The 16,005-nt window shown below is 35.0% G+C and overlaps 1 protein-coding gene across 1 annotated transcript; it reads left to right on the forward strand.

The window, feature by feature from the left end:
* Positions 1-718: 718 nt before the first annotated feature.
* On the forward strand, positions 719-9,977 carry LOC129244150 (uncharacterized). Its single transcript, XM_054881765.1, has 3 exons — positions 719-757; positions 8,570-8,660; positions 8,772-9,977. Exons 1-3 carry the CDS (start codon positions 719-721, stop codon positions 9,827-9,829), a joined length of 1,188 nt encoding a protein of 395 aa, XP_054737740.1. The 3' UTR covers positions 9,830-9,977.
* Positions 9,978-16,005: the final 6,028 nt, after the last annotated feature.

A 16,005-nucleotide genomic window follows, 5' to 3' on the forward strand; every position in this document is an offset into this window, starting at 1 on the left:
GCATTATCTATTCCGGCAGCTTTGCCGTTAGATATCTGTTTCATATCCATGGAGATTTCCGTGAGACTTGGCGGGTATGTATTTATTCGAGAATTGACATCAACGGTTTCAGTTTCGAGTACGTTGCTGAGCACAGTTGAAAAGTCTGTCTTGGTCTTTAATGGGATATTCCGCAATAAGTTTTTTGTCAACCAGATCTTTGGTGATTTAAAGAGCGTATTAGTATTACCAGTTCTTGCCGCGTGTTCAGTCTCGTCCGTAAGATCGTTGATATGGCGTCTCGCTGCGTACTGCACGTTGTAGTACTGCTGTGCCACTGGTTTAGACTGTGCTCCATTTCGATCAGCACAACTTGCAATTTATCCTTCAAATGTTTTTCGCTCATCCACACCTTTTTATTTCTAGGGATTGGGCCAAGGGTGTTATCTGCACAGGTTTTAACCTTATTTTTGATAGCATCCCACTTCTCTTCTAATTGTTCGTCATTATATGGCAGCGTTTGACGGTGTTCGGTATCTAGGAATTGAGTTTTTGCAGCAGGGTCCTTCTGTCTCTCGATATTGTATTTCGGGGGGCTGGTCGACACCTTGCTTTTTTACGCGAATAGTGCGAAAACGTACCTTCATAACAGTAAGGTGATGATCACGCACCAAACCATCAGCTCCAATTTTATTTCTTAAGTCAAGCAGAGATTTCTATATCGATGGCTTATTACAATATGGTCAATCTGAATCCACTAATGAAGGGTGATCCAATTGTAAGTATCTTTTTTGTGTGCCGTGCACACACTAACATTGGAAAACTTCCCCTCTGATCGGCTAAGGATAGGCTTCGCAGAATCAAGATACAAGACACAATTTAGATAACGGAGAGCGTAAGCGATAGCCTCCAGGACGGACAATAGTTTCAAGTCTAGACCATGTCTTACCATCCATACTGTATCTATACTGTCTCTTTATTCCTTCCACTGTAATTTATCCGGGTGTATAACAACGGTCTTCCTGACTGAGTGCTTGGATTTGTCCAACCTCCCACAAATCTTATCGAATCTTCAAGTCTAAAGAATTAAAGTCGGACTCACCAGTTGACCTATCATCCGTAGGAATATTTTCGCAAACATAGTTTTTGCGAAATATTTGAAAAATGATGCGAGAGAAATAATACAATAGTAATTTTCATACCAAAGAAATTCATAAATTTTAAAAGCACAGAGTACAGTTAAGCTTTTTAAAATAAATTTACGCTCCCAAAAACCACAAATTGCAATAACAGAACGAGTATTTCGAAACTTTTGTTCATAATGAAATTACGCACAATGTTGCACAAGTTGGTTATGTATGCTATAACAAGAGCTACGCGTACATGTCCGACGGCATTAATGGAGGTTCTTCTAGAACTCACACCTCTTCACATTCATACCCAATCGAAGGCGAGCCCTCATAAGAACAACCAAAGCTACCATTGGCTCAGGCGTTCATCAAAATTGATTTTCTTCCTGAACTAACCTCTGAAATTTCAATGTCATGAGACATGATGCTACCGATGTTCAGTTTTGTCAAACGCTTCAAGACTGAACTGGGCGTTCAAAAAACTTTGGAAGTCTTATCTAAAAACTAGAAGATAAACCAGAACATGTTAATATGGTACAAGAATGGATCCCTCAGAGAGGCAGCGCTGGTCAAGAATACGGGTACAAGTAATTTTCAGGCGGAAGTCAACGCACTAGAAATATACGCTCTCTTTAAATTTGAACGCAACTATAACAATAGAAGCCTAGATATCCTTAATACTAGGCAGGCAGCAATCAAGATTCTCAACTCTTTCCAGGTTACATTCAAACTGGTGCTGAAATATCTTGATAATCAGAATATCTTTTGGCCTGAACAATCAGGTACGTGCCCACGAGTTCCAGGGCACATAGAAATTATTGGGAACGAAATTATAGATAAATTAGCTAGAATAGGGACGACTTCCTCATTTATAGGATCAGAGCAACTTTTGGGACTATAAAAGCGTAACTTCTTTTCTCTTATTCAGGAAGTAGAGGAAAGACAAAGAAGCTCATACTGCGACAATCTTCCGGCTTTATTGCAATCAAAATTAATGATGGATAGATTTAATCTAAGCCGATTTAAAGATTGTATGAAATTAAATTAAAGTTATTTGCGAATCATCACAGGGATTTAAACATCCCTGCCTGAAAAATGATTCCATTTTTTAAAATTTGCATATAAATCCAAGATTGTTTCGCAGTTTTATAGTTTTAAAGATGATGAATGATATTTCTTTTGGGTTAGGTTAGGTTGAAGCGAATGTCCACTGTGGGACTCAATCAGGCTCATAGCTCATTGTGATAACGCGTGAGGAACTTGTCCTTATTTCTCCTAAAGTCTGTACTTTTAAACAATTTTAGAAGATCCTGATTTCCACAGTAGTGAGATCATCCAATTTTTTAAAGAATTGTATAAGTATACCGAAAATGGTAACTCTACGTTGGATAGTGCAGGACTGGAACAGGAGGCGCGAGATCGTCTCTTCTTCTTTCTCATCTAGACAGGTATTGCTGAAGTCATGTGGGAGCGTCATGTCTACTAGGCAGCGCCCTACAATTGCCGGGCGATTTTTTTTTTTTTTGTTTTTTTTTTTTGTTTTTTGCGGCAACTGTTATTTCGCTTTATTTCCAATTTTTCTTGAAAGTTCAAATCGGATAATCTTTTTTAAATATTCGTGCTCGACTACAATTACCGGGCGATGGTGCAGGTGGTTTCTTTCATTCGCTGCTCTTACAATTTCCTCAAAGATAAGTAGCTTATATGTATTTTTGGTTATGTCTATGCCATTATTTGTGTACTCATCATTCAACTTCGTGCCGAGTCTCGCTAGTTCATCGGCCCTACAGTTACCCTCAATGTCACAATGGCAAGGTGACTACATACATATATTACCTTTCAATGAAATAACTCGGCTAACCTCGTTAAGAGATCTGCGGCATTTCATGGCTATCTTGGAGGTTGTCGACTGTTTTGTGAGGGATTTTATCGCCGCCTGGCTATCAGTGAAAATGTAGATATCATATCCAGATATCGCACGCTGTACAAGTCACGACTTTTATTATGTATTGCCATCAGTTCAGCCTTAAAGACACTACAGTAGTCGGGAAGCCGAAAACTGGAGGAGATCCCCTGATATTTGGAATATACTCGTACACTTAACATTTCTTTTAATTTTTATTAAAAATTAACTAAACATAAAAATAAAATCCACTGTGATCCTTATACATCAAGTCCATGATCCTTTTAATAACGATTTGAAATACAAAACCATCGTCAAAACGATGAAGGATGACGTTTGAAGTTTAAGGAATTTACAAAAAATGTATTTTTTGTTTTCGTTATTTTGTAAGTATAGTATCTTAAGAATATACTGTAAAATTTTCATGCAGAAAGTTCTAATATTATAGCTTCTACAGCCCATTAACTAGATAGAGAGTGGTCCGCGCGCTCCTGTACCTCAAACCTTAAACTCGTTTTTCTAGAAACTACTTTTTGCGGCACGATCTGCATCATAACTCATAAAGTTTTTTTAAATTTTTTTTTAAATATTCGAAAGTGTATAGATTTGATTTTTGGTGTTTTTATTAAAAATGTTTATAAACATAATTAAAGTACGACATTTATGACTTTTTTAACACATATTTTGCCGTAAATTGCAACATTTTTCGAAATTCAAAAATCCGTCTCGACGCACTATAACTACAACTTTATTTTACAAGAATTTGGTTTTAATTTTTACAGATCCATCAACATTTCAAGAAGAAATGTTGTAGACCGTCGAACAACTTTTTTTCATTGTACTTTGGGTCACGTGATTTTTTATATACTAATTTTTGAAAAAAAAAAAATTTTTATTAATTTTTTTATAAAGTTTAAGTACAAGTAAACAATGTATAAAATTTTTTTATATTTATTTCTATTATTAACCCTTCTAAAAACAGTTTTTCTTTTAGCGCATTTTTTGGTGCTGCTGGACGTATGTAACCCCTTAAAAATACGCATGTAATCTGCATTTCAAACAACTATTTATGTATGCTCGTGTAGTTGTAACCACGCGAAGGCAGAATTTTATTTATTTATTCTGTTTTTGGTTTTTAACAAAATTTTCAGTTAAAATTAAGATTTTTTGGGAGTTTTGAATAATTCATTAATTCATTCATCAAAGTCACAACGTTGCTTGGACTGTAAAATTTGCCTTGAGATTCAAAATTATAATTTAGTACTAAACTAGTTTCTAATATATTCTGCCTTACATAAAATACCAATTCATTACTCTCTACAGCTGCGTTTGTAATTTTATGCATATATATGTATAATTCCTTACTTATTCATACATATTCATAGTCACATGCATGACAGCTACAATACAAACCATTCGCATTGTTTGTTCCGTTGTTCGTCTCATTTTCCATGATTACTTTGCGCATTCATTCGTTAGCATATAAAACGCGGCTTGGCTGACTGGATGATTGCTACGACACAGGTATGAATAACAGTGTTGTGCTTATGAATTAATTGTGAAAATACTTTTTGGGGGAATGCAGAAATATATGTGCCTATAGTTTAAAAATGTAGTCTAAAATTGAGCATCTAAATACATATATCGAAATTATAAAATTTGTTTTAGTGAGTATCAATAAGAGGCTATTAAATAGCGAGACTGATGATGCAAAATATTTTATTGGGACTCCTCAGTGTATTTCCTCCTTTACTCTTACACAGCTCCAAGCGAATTTTCTACTCTTCGAAGCAGTACTGAAAGTCGTATATGTATGTACCTTTTTCACAGCTTCAATGGACTCAAATATTGTTTTGGGTGGGTTTTGTGTAAAATTTTCTCATTACTCTAAAAAAAATTAATAATAGGACAACAAAAACAAAACAAAAAAATTGTTATGAGAACAAATGAAAGCGAAATCAAAATGGAACAAATAAAAAAATCTAATGGCATGAAAATAAACAAAGACATAATTTGATTTCGATTCGTCGTTTGTTTTCAGTTTCTCAATGATTTGTCTTAAAAACATAAAATAATTGACTACCTAACCCGAAGTTGTGGAGTTTATTTTAAGTTTTTATCTTTATAATACCATATAAAAAAAATTTAAAATAGGTGTTTGCTTCTTTATGAGTGTGAATATGTTGAAAAGTAAATATATTTGTTATTTTTATATACCGTAAATTCTTATAATACTTCCTTGTATGGTTTGTTTTTCAGGTCCAATCAATCATCATAAACTAGTCTAGTCTCAAGTAACAACACTGTGCTGTAGACGAGGTGTTGCACAGTGCTTCGTATGTGGATAAAAATGAGTAATTCTTGACTATCAGATTGTTGTTTGTCTGTGTTATTATTGTTCTAAAGGGAAAATGATATTAGTGATGACCAAACACTTGTAAGTAGCTTACCACAAATTAAAATTTTAATCAATTATTTTGCGAAACGCAACGATTGAAATAAAAAGAGTTAAGACCATAAAAGAGATTGTGCTTAATCGAACAAATTTTCCTAATATCTAAATTTTGCACGGGAAACATAAGAAACTTTTGGTTTACAATATTTACATTTTGAAATATGTCTATTATTTTGAGATTTTACCCATGGGAACATAAACTTGCTTTGTATCATTGCTGTGCTTCGTAAAAATATCTAAACTTTTTCTCGAATTATAGCAGACGGAAATTTTGTCTTTGCATAAGAAAAGTGAGTGGGATTTTTACCGGATCGCATATATATTTATGTCGGCTCTAAAACAAGCAAAGTACAAACATTTATCCATAAATGCCTGCACAGGATATGTAGAATATTTTGGGCTAACATAATTTGGAACTAAGAGCTCTACCGCATAACAAACTGCAGCCCGATTGGTGCGGAAATAAAACGCCGAAAATGGAACTAGATTGGCCGTATCTTAAGAAAAGCGGAAGATGACATTGCTTGAGAGGCCTTTGAATCTTCAACGTACTCGAAGGAGAGGTAGACCTATCGAAACTTGGATCCGGTCAGTGCATGCTGAAAGTAGAAGTTGGGGGAAATTAAGGGTATTTCGCAAAATCGAACGCGTTGGAAGAAAATCGTTATTGCTCTATATCCAAATAGGAGCGATAGTTAAGTTCATAAATATCAATTATAATTTATTATTTGGCAAGGAAATAAAAAAAAAGTATTGGTATTATCGTTCCAAAGCAGCTTTCTTTGAGTTTTCTGCCGCTAAAATGTTTAAGCACAAACACCAGACAAAACAATTGTGAAATCTCATACATATATAATAACACAAATCTCATTTCAAACCCATGAATGCATTTTAATATTAAAATCCATTTACATGATTTTTCCTTTTGTTATTACATTCTTATTGAAACATGAACAATGTTTTGCAGCTTTTCAATATCGAAACAATTTCATTGGCCGCTGGCGTCTAAAATTTAGATATATTTACATACATATACGAGAACAGGCCATGGAAAATTTTGACAATTTTCTCACCGAAAAGTGGGCATAGCACCGCCTATATTCAAAGTTTTACTTGCGTCGTACTTATTTTTTTAAGTTCATCAAACGTGTGTAAGTTTGTTTCATTCAAAGGATCGGCAAACATAAAAAATAAAACATACTTTTGATGAATATTTGTTGAATTTTTTTAAATTTTCTACAAAATTTTTTATTAGGTTGGGGGGAAAAATTCCATTATTTTCTCGGCAGATAGCTATAGTGATCGATATCTCGTAAAGTATCGATAAAACAATTTAAAGTTTATGCTTGTTGTCAAGGTGACATTTCACACTAAAAAAATTCGTTTGCTGTTGTGACTTAGGTTGTTAATAATGGAATTCAACAAAGAGAAAATTCGGTACTTTTTACAGTTTTTCTCTGATAAAGGCAAAAATACAAGTCGTGCTGCTGAAATTGTGAATTGTTAATGGTGCCGATATTATAAAAGCTGATTACGTGCAATTCTGGTTTCGTCGATTCCGTTCAGGAATTTTTGATGTTAAAGAAAATGTCGACAAAATCACAGAAATAATTGAAGTTAGTAATCATAGCATCGTTTTTAACCAAATTACGCAAAAATGATGAACTTCTTTTTCCCCCAAGCGAATATATATTTATAACAGCCGCCGTAGCCGAATGGGTTGGTGCGTGATTACCATTCGGAATTCACAAAGAGGTCGTTGGTTCGAATCTCGGTGAAAGCAAAATTAATAAAAACATTTTTCTAATAGCGGTCGCCCCTCGGCAGGCAATGGCAAACCTCCGAGTGTATTTCAGCCATGAAAAAGCTCCTCATAAAAATATCTGCCGTTCGGAGTCGGCTTGAAACTGTCGGCCCTCCATGTGTGGAACAACATCAAGACGCACACCACAAATAGGAGGAGGAGCTCGGCCAAACACCCAAAAAGGGTGTACGCGCCAATTATAAAAAAAAAATAAGTTATTAAATCCGGGGTAGAATGAAAAATGCAGCTTGGTTTTGCAAATGTTTTATATGACATCAGCCCACTGTGCTTAGTGGTGATGCAACTGAATACGTCGTGTGTACGAACGAATAGTAGCATGAACATCAATTCTACATATTTACATACATACTTATGCAAATATGCATATTCGTACATACAGACTTGGGTATTTGGTATACATTAGAGCAAACAAAGGATTAAACATCTTGCAGATGTATACCTACATACATACATACAGGCATATGTATGTATATGCGTGTAGCTTTAAACAGTTTTTTGAATAAAATTTATTAAAATTTTATTTACGATTTCATTAAATTATTTTCTTCTATATGTAAGTATGTACATACATATGTTTATGAAAAACGAGCAACGAGGGCCCGAAGTGAAGTTCAGAAATACGTAGTCGAAGAACACCAAACAAAAGCAAAGTATGTAATGAATAAATTTTCGTTTTTTTTCTCTGACGAAGAATTTCATGTCTACTCAACGAATGTATGCATGTGAAAAAGAGCTCGCTATATGTCCGCTCTGCTCAATGGCACAACATGAAATTGCAGCCAATAGAGGGAGTCAGCTGGAAACTGTGCTTGAAGTTGACTGTGCCAGACATTCATTGAAAAGATGAATCGATGTGTGTATACATATGTGTGTATGTTTGTATTTCGTAGGGGTTGGATGTAGCGCTAACTGGTTTAGTCCAATTCATGCTTTCGTTCTGTTTGGATGTACAAATACGATGAGTGGGTAACTTTTCTGTGAAAAAAAGTAAAATGTATCTAATCATTTTTGTTGAATAAATGTTGAAGGAGTAAGCATTATAATGTAGTGAAATACAATTAAATTATATGTATGTACACGCCCATATATGTTTCGTATGTCGAAAGACGAATGAATTTGAAATCGTTAAAGACAAATCTATTCGATGTAGCGATACATATAAAGTTGTACATAACACACAAATATGTATGCAAGTATGTACTTGCAGAATGCTTAAATGCGATAGATAATGGTTTATACAAGAGAGATAATATCTGAATATTTCTATACTATTTCAGTTTTTAAATAAAATAAATATGGCTGATTCAACTGCACTGAAACAATTAGTTAACAGTTGGGGATTGGCCGAGTTGTTGCCACATCTTCAAGGTATGAATTATTTTCTACTTTTTACTACTTGCATTAAAATCCTAAAAACACATGCTTAGATACATATGTATGTAAATATACAAATATACAGCTAAAATACTTTGCTTACAGATGAAAATATTGGCATCGACGAATTGAAAATGATGAAAAATCATCACATCGCTGAACTCTTACATTCCTACAAATTGGGCACACGCATACGCTTTGAATACTACTTTGAGCGTTGGCGTCGTGATCAAAATAAACCATTACTCGATGTTCTAACGCCAAATCACTACCACATCACCAACCCTTCAGTGGCGCCCACGGTACGTATAGCACACGTCGCATCACATGAACCTGTCGAAAGTCATAAAAACCTACAATCACGTGCCACTAATACCGTTACGGTGCATTACGCTACTGCATCAACAAATACACCAGATATGACGGTAAAATTACCAACAAAGGACACGCCACTTCCATCCGCTAGGGATGTATTGCGTGAAATGCCAAAGCTTATGCGCCAACCTAGTATTTTGGAGGAGAGTGCGGTGGTGAGTGCACCGAATATGCCAACAACAACAGCACCAACAACAACAACGACGATGACCGCATGCTCTCCGCGGCTGGCCCCAAAATTTCAATTTCACGTCAACGATTCGGATAGCGAACAAACTGACACTGGGCCATTGTTGCATATTCTCAACTCGTCCGGCTTTAAGGCTACCTCACTATTGGAATACTATCAACAAAATCAGCAGTTTACGAATGTACATCGCACACTACTCATACAACTGATAGTAAATTTCTTCGATATGAACGAATATCATTTGTCGCTGAAAGTCAGTCATATTTTGGAACAGCAGATATTGAAGCTTTTCCCCAGTGAAAAATTGGAGTACTACCGCACTGAGAAACGTGGTAAAATCTATGTGAAATTCTGCAATATGAAACGTTATAAACGTGACAGGCCGACGTTGAAGCGCAAGTGGATAGAGGATGCGGAACATGGTGATGAGAGTGGAGGTGGTGGTGTTGGTAATATATTAACGGAGCCGGAGGTGGGCATTGAATGTGGTGATGGGGATGTGGAGGATTTTGCACAAAGTTTCGAATATTGGCATGCCCAGCAATCACCCAGTGCAATGCAATTGAAGACTGAGTCGCTAAGTGATGGTGATTATTAATGATTTTAGTGAAGTGAAATGGACACTCAAACTGAACTTATTTAAGTAGTGAAATAGTGAACAGCAGTTGAAATTATACGTTTAAAATACTTTCATGTTAATATGTACTAAGTACATTTGTATGTGTATAGCTTAAGAAATTGTCTAAATTTAGTTTATATGAAAATACATTCGAACTTTGGCGAAACCATATTTTTTATACCCAGCATGCGCTTATAACTGATAGTTTGTGTATAATTTTCACACTAGTTATTCAAACTCTTGATATTAGTTGGGTTCCAATGGTCACTGATTTGGATCCGTATAAAAATTTTGCATGCAAATGCAACAACAACAATGTGATGCTGACAGAGATCTATTTTGTTCGTTTTGTTTTTCGTCGGTAGTTTGGCAGTACAGCCTTTTCTAATTGGTTGTACTGGCAAGTGAATACATGAAGGTAAATATATGAAGCAAATTAAAAAAACCATTATTTTAAAAATAAATTTTATGATGAATTTATGTATTTGGAAATTTTTTTAATGCTACGCCATTAGTCTAAACCAATTTCGTCAAATTGATAACATTTGAAAATGATGTCATATTACAAAGAGTAAATGTTGGGAAGAATACATAAATCCACACATAATAATATTTATTAATACTACCAGAGCAGCAGTTTTATATCAATACCCAACAATATTGATTTTAATCGTTCCCAAGAGAATTGGTCGGAATAATAAGCTCGATAATCCAAGAAAACACGCAAATTTTATTATCAGACTCTCCAACGATACTTACACAGAGCTAGCTACTAATAGGCCTGTTCGTTTCGCCAAGTGTAGCAAGTGGCGAATAGATGAAGCAACTGGTATAAATGAACATATCTTGGCAACGCTGGAATAAAGCTGTCTAAAATTACATTTGTTTGTGAAACAGTGAGTTATACCAGTTTTATGAGGTATAACCTTACTCGCTGGTGGCGAAACGATAACTTTTTGTTGCATTCCAATGGAAAATTTTCGTCTAGTCAAAGCCCAGAGATAACAAGCATAGAAGTGGCAAATCGAAGGCGGCTTCATATGCTAGGATCGCATATTTGTTCGCGCGCATTCCGCCATTTCGATGGAAATCTTGACAGAAAGTCAGTAAGATATCTCCGCTGACCGAAATGGGCGGTCTTACGCTTGAAAAACGTTGGGAAATATTACAAACTTATTTACAAAGACAATGTAGTGTAGCATCTTCATCTCGGCGATTATGTTAACAAACAAAATTGTCACGTCTGGGGATCGGAAAATGTGGTCGTGATCGTCGAGAAACCAGTGCATCCTCAGACAGTAAGAGTTGAGTGTGGATATTGGACGGTGGTAGCCCATTTTTCTTTGGAAATTATGCTGAAAACGTCATTTCGGTCAACGGGGAGCGCTAATGAGGCACGAGAAACGATTTTTATATCCGGAAATTGAAGACCTGGATTTGGACGGTATTCTGCTTCAGCAGGACGCAGCCAATTTCGGTAATCGGGCGATGCCGTCTAGGCGATGCTATTTGGCCACATCGGATCTGGAGTTTGACGTAGTTAGATTTTTTATGAGGTGTTGTGAAGAACGAATTAGGAACAAACCATTAACGATTTAGGCCCTTGGGGCGAATAAAGAGCAAGTCATTTGTGAGATAATGCCTAAAACCGTCACCAAGTTCTTGTTCACTGATAGTACTGCGAAGCCAGCCGAAGCAGCCACATGAATAAAATCGTGTACCATAAATAATGGAATGCAATTGTTACAACCTTTGGTTCTAATAATACGATTTCACACACAAAAAAAAATTGCGTGACACCTTGGCGAAAAAAAAATGTAAAAAATCAACCGTACTTTTGGAGTAATTTGAAACTTTCACTTTGTCGTACTACAATTAAAATTTTGTAAATTGTTAAAAAACTTTTACAATGTTTGAAACTGTTCGTTGTATGGTTTTTATCATCTTATGAACTAATAGTGGTTAGGGGAGGAATATACATCTATGTATATCCCATTAATTTTAATGAAAGAAGGGAGAAGAAGCGCGTTTTAGCAAATTCTAATATTTGATCCAATTTAATGACTGAAAGAAAATAATTTTCTAAAGATACAATAAGCCACAAGATCAGTTTCTATTCTATTAAATTTGTAGAGAATTTATGGAGGAAAAAGGTACAAAATCCTTTAGATTAGATTTAGATAAAAATTACTTCGCATGATATGTTCAGCCATTAGGTCAGCCCACTGTCCTTAGTGATGATGTTAGGGAATATATAGTAGTCATGAAGATGCAGGCTCATGTCCACAAGCACTTCCTTCTTCTTCTTCCTTTAGTTGAACAACGACTGATTGGACGAGTGTGTGAATGCGTGTGAAATGAGCGGGCGCAATTCTGTTGCCGAGTCCCCGATGACATTATACCCGAAGTTCGTCTCATAATTCACTTCGGGTGTTCTAACCTGGTAATCCAAGGATGATCATATACAATGAAGTTCTAAAGTAAATGTAAAAAAGGCAAAAACAGAGTTTTCAATAAAAAAGATGCGGATTTTTGAATAAAAGGAGTTTATGTGAAAGAGAAGGTCTACGCCAATAGCCCAGTGTCGATTCAAGACCTCAAAGATGGAATTCGTGAGGCTATCGAGGACAAAGGGCAGCCACTTTGCAATTCGATTATGGAAAATTTCATGAATTTCAAATTGTCCTGTAAGCGTGGTCGTGGTGGTCAATTGCCTGATGTTATTTTCCACTATTAACGGCATACCTTCCTCTTTATAATGAAATAAACATCCAATCATATATATTAAAAAATAGCATTTTTCTTTGAATATCAAAATAACACCTCTGTTTGGAAACCCCTTTATAATGTGGAGTTGTAGCTTATAGAAGAAGACAGTTTGAAACTGTTGAGCGAGGCATTCATAAAAGAGATGAATTGATGTATGCACATACATATATATGTATGCAGACACAAAGGTTTTTTGTGTTTTTGAATCAGTTGGATTTTAACTTACTTGAAATTACGCTTTCATGAGGGAAGTGGGTATTAGCATCGTGTGCCGCCATCTATCAATTCATTGGTTCAATTGTCGGCCCGATGGGTGCCTCGATTGATTTCAGTGGTCAACAACCGAATGCGGCTGTTAACTTCGAACCCGTGTTTCCGAATGAGAACAGAACGAGATCCGAAGGAATTTTTGCGTCGAGTTGTCACCGTTGATGAAACCTGGATTCATCATAACACACCAGAAACTGAGCAACAATCAAAACAATTGATTTCTCCCGGTGAATCTGCTCAAAAGAAGGCGAAGACAGTCCCATCGGCCGGAAAGGTCATGGAGACGATTTTTGCAGATGGATTTTTTAGAAAAAGGAATAACAATCACTGAACATTACTACAGTGAGTTATTGGGCCGCGTTCACAAAAAATTGAAAGAGAAACTGCCGCATTTGGGGAAAAAGAAGGTGCTGTTTCCCCACGACAACGCACCAGCACATTCATCCGGAGTTGTCGCCACCAAACTGTGTGAATTCGTTATGAATTACTGCCGCACCCCCGTATTAAGCCCATCTGGCTCCCTGCGACCTTTTCTTGTTCCCCAACATGAAGAAACGGTGCACGGGGAAAAGTAGATCAAACGAGGCAGTCATCAAACGAGGCGAGTCTTCATTTCGAACACGGGTACTTATTGAACCCCCCTCGTATATTTTTAACGTATTTAGCATAGGTGGGCACACTGCATTATAAACTTACTGCATTACAAATAGCAGTAATCAGTAAAATTTTACTGATAATGAAGTTTAATTTGCATTACCAGTAAACTTTTACTGATTACTGAAAAAAATTGCAGTAAAAATATTTTTTTACTGATTACTGAAAAAAATTTGCAGTAAAAATATTTTTTTACTGATTACTGAAAAAAATTGCAGTAAAAATATTTTTTTACTGATTACTGAAAAAAATTTGCAGTAAAAATATTTTTTTACTGATTACTGAAAAAAATTGCAGTAAAAATATTTTTTTACTGATTACTGAAAAAAAGCAGTAAAAATATTTTTTTTTACTGATTACTGAAAAAAATTGCAGTAAAATTACTGATAATATAATTTGATTTGCATTATCAGTATAATATTTACTGTTTATGGGAAGTCAAAATGTAATACACTCTCATCACGAAATTCAATCATTTATGTACTCAATAATTCTTTCTTTTTTTTTTGGTTTCTCTTATTTTCTTTCTTTCCAAAAGTAAAAAATCCTTCAATTTGATTGAAATTTTTTATATTTACACATTTTCTTACTGTACAGATGCACACAACTTTGGAATAAATGCAATAGACCGAAATCTGCAGAAGTTGTTAATGGAGTGATAAATGCGAATTTAATAACTCCATGCATAACAAGGTGGAACTCGCTTTATGATTCCGTAAATAAGTTACTGGAGCACAAAACCAATTTAGCGGAATTTTGTTTCCGTTTAAAAATTCCTACCATTCTCAGTGGTGAGCTTGAGTACTTAGAGGAATACGTAAAGCTTATGAAACCTATTGCAGAAGCAATCGACTTCCTTCAGGGTGAAAAGACCATGTATTTTGGTTATTTCATACCCACTATAGTGTCCTTAAGAATAAAAATGCGTCGTTTGGAGCCTAAAAGTTTTAAGTATTTAACCGAAAGTAGCAAAAAAATGCATGAAGCTTTGCTTAAAAGATTTGAAAAGTACTTCCTGATTCAGCCTGACGCTTGGGATGCTGTTAATGCCGCTATTTCTGTCCCTGACATTAAGTTGCGATTTGTGAAAGCTCTTTTAGAAACAGCTAAAACGCAAACAGGAAGTTAAAAAAATGTGGAACACTTATGTGGTCAAGTATGGAAAAGTAGCCTGTGCCAAAACTCGTATTCTACCTCAACCCCCTCAAAAAACATTGTTTGACTTCGGGGATGAAGTAATGGTAAACTTTTTACACTTGGTTTTCAATTAAATATTTGTTTTACTCATATATTTACTTAAATAGATACATACAATGTGGTTCCACTGACTCGGAAAATTATCTTCAAGAAACGCTCTTATACCTGGCCGAACGAGAAGAAACAACAAGTTGCCTAAATAAATATCAGGCTATTAAAAACGTATTTTTAAAATATAATACCCCATTACCGTCATCTGCACCTGTAGAACGGTTGTTTTCATTCGCTGGAATTGTAAATCGGTCCAGAAGGCAAAAACTCAGCGATGCAAATTTTGAAATGCTTGTGTTAAGAAAGGCTAATAGCTAATAGCAAATCAATTATATTAACAGTATTTTTACTGCAATTTTTTTCAGTAATCAGTAAAAAAATATTTTTACTGCAATTTTTTTCAGTAATCAGTAAAAAAATATTTTTACTGAAATTTTTTTTCAGTAATCAGTAAAAAAATATTTTTACTGCAATTTTTTTTCAGTAATCAGTAAAAAAATATTTTTACTGCAATTTTTTTCAGTAATCAGTAAAAAAATATTTTTACTGCAAATTTTTTCAGTAATCAGTAAAAAAATATTTTTACTGCAAATTTTTTTCAGTAATCAGTAAAAGTTTACTGGTAATGAAAATTAAATAGCAATATCAGTAAAATATTATATTTACTGCATTTTTACTGTTACTGCAAAGTGCCCACCTATGGTATTTAGATAAATAACTATGCGCAATGACATCGTGAAAATGTTTATATTATGATTTCAGTTGGTTTTTCATGAAATGAATATGACTGACTGCATTTCCTTGAAAACGTTATTAAAGATTTGGGGATTAGCCGCATATGCAAGATATGAAATTAAATATATTATTGAACTACTGACTTAAAGTCTATAAAATACAAATAGTAAGAAAAACAATTCCCAAAATTTTTTCAAACAGATGAAAACATTGGCATCGACGAATTGAAAATGATGAAAAATCATCACATCGCTGAACTCTTACATTCCTATAAATTGGGCACACGCATACGCTTTGAATACTACTTTGAGCGTTGGCGTCGCAATCAAAACAAACACTGCTCGATGCTGTAATGCCAAATCACCACCATTCCATAAGCTCTCCATTGGCGTACACAGCGAACTTAACACACTCGACGCCACAGGAAGTTGTCGCAAGTCTTAGACATAAAAAAGTGAAAACACGTGCCACAAATACCG

Source organism: Anastrepha obliqua, chromosome 4 (genome assembly GCF_027943255.1).
Source record: "Anastrepha obliqua isolate idAnaObli1 chromosome 4, idAnaObli1_1.0, whole genome shotgun sequence".
Lineage (NCBI taxonomy): Eukaryota > Metazoa > Arthropoda > Insecta > Diptera > Tephritidae > Anastrepha > Anastrepha obliqua.

Coding starts and splice junctions, on each gene's coding strand:
- LOC129244150 (XM_054881765.1), top strand. CDS start 719: ATGGTCAATCTGAATCCACTAATGAAGGGTGATCCAATT. Junction 758..8,569: donor TAATGAAGGGTGATCCAATT/GTAAGTATCTTT, acceptor ATACTATTTCAG/TTTTTAAATAAAATAAATAT. Junction 8,661..8,771: donor GTTGTTGCCACATCTTCAAG/GTATGAATTATT, acceptor CTTTGCTTACAG/ATGAAAATATTGGCATCGAC.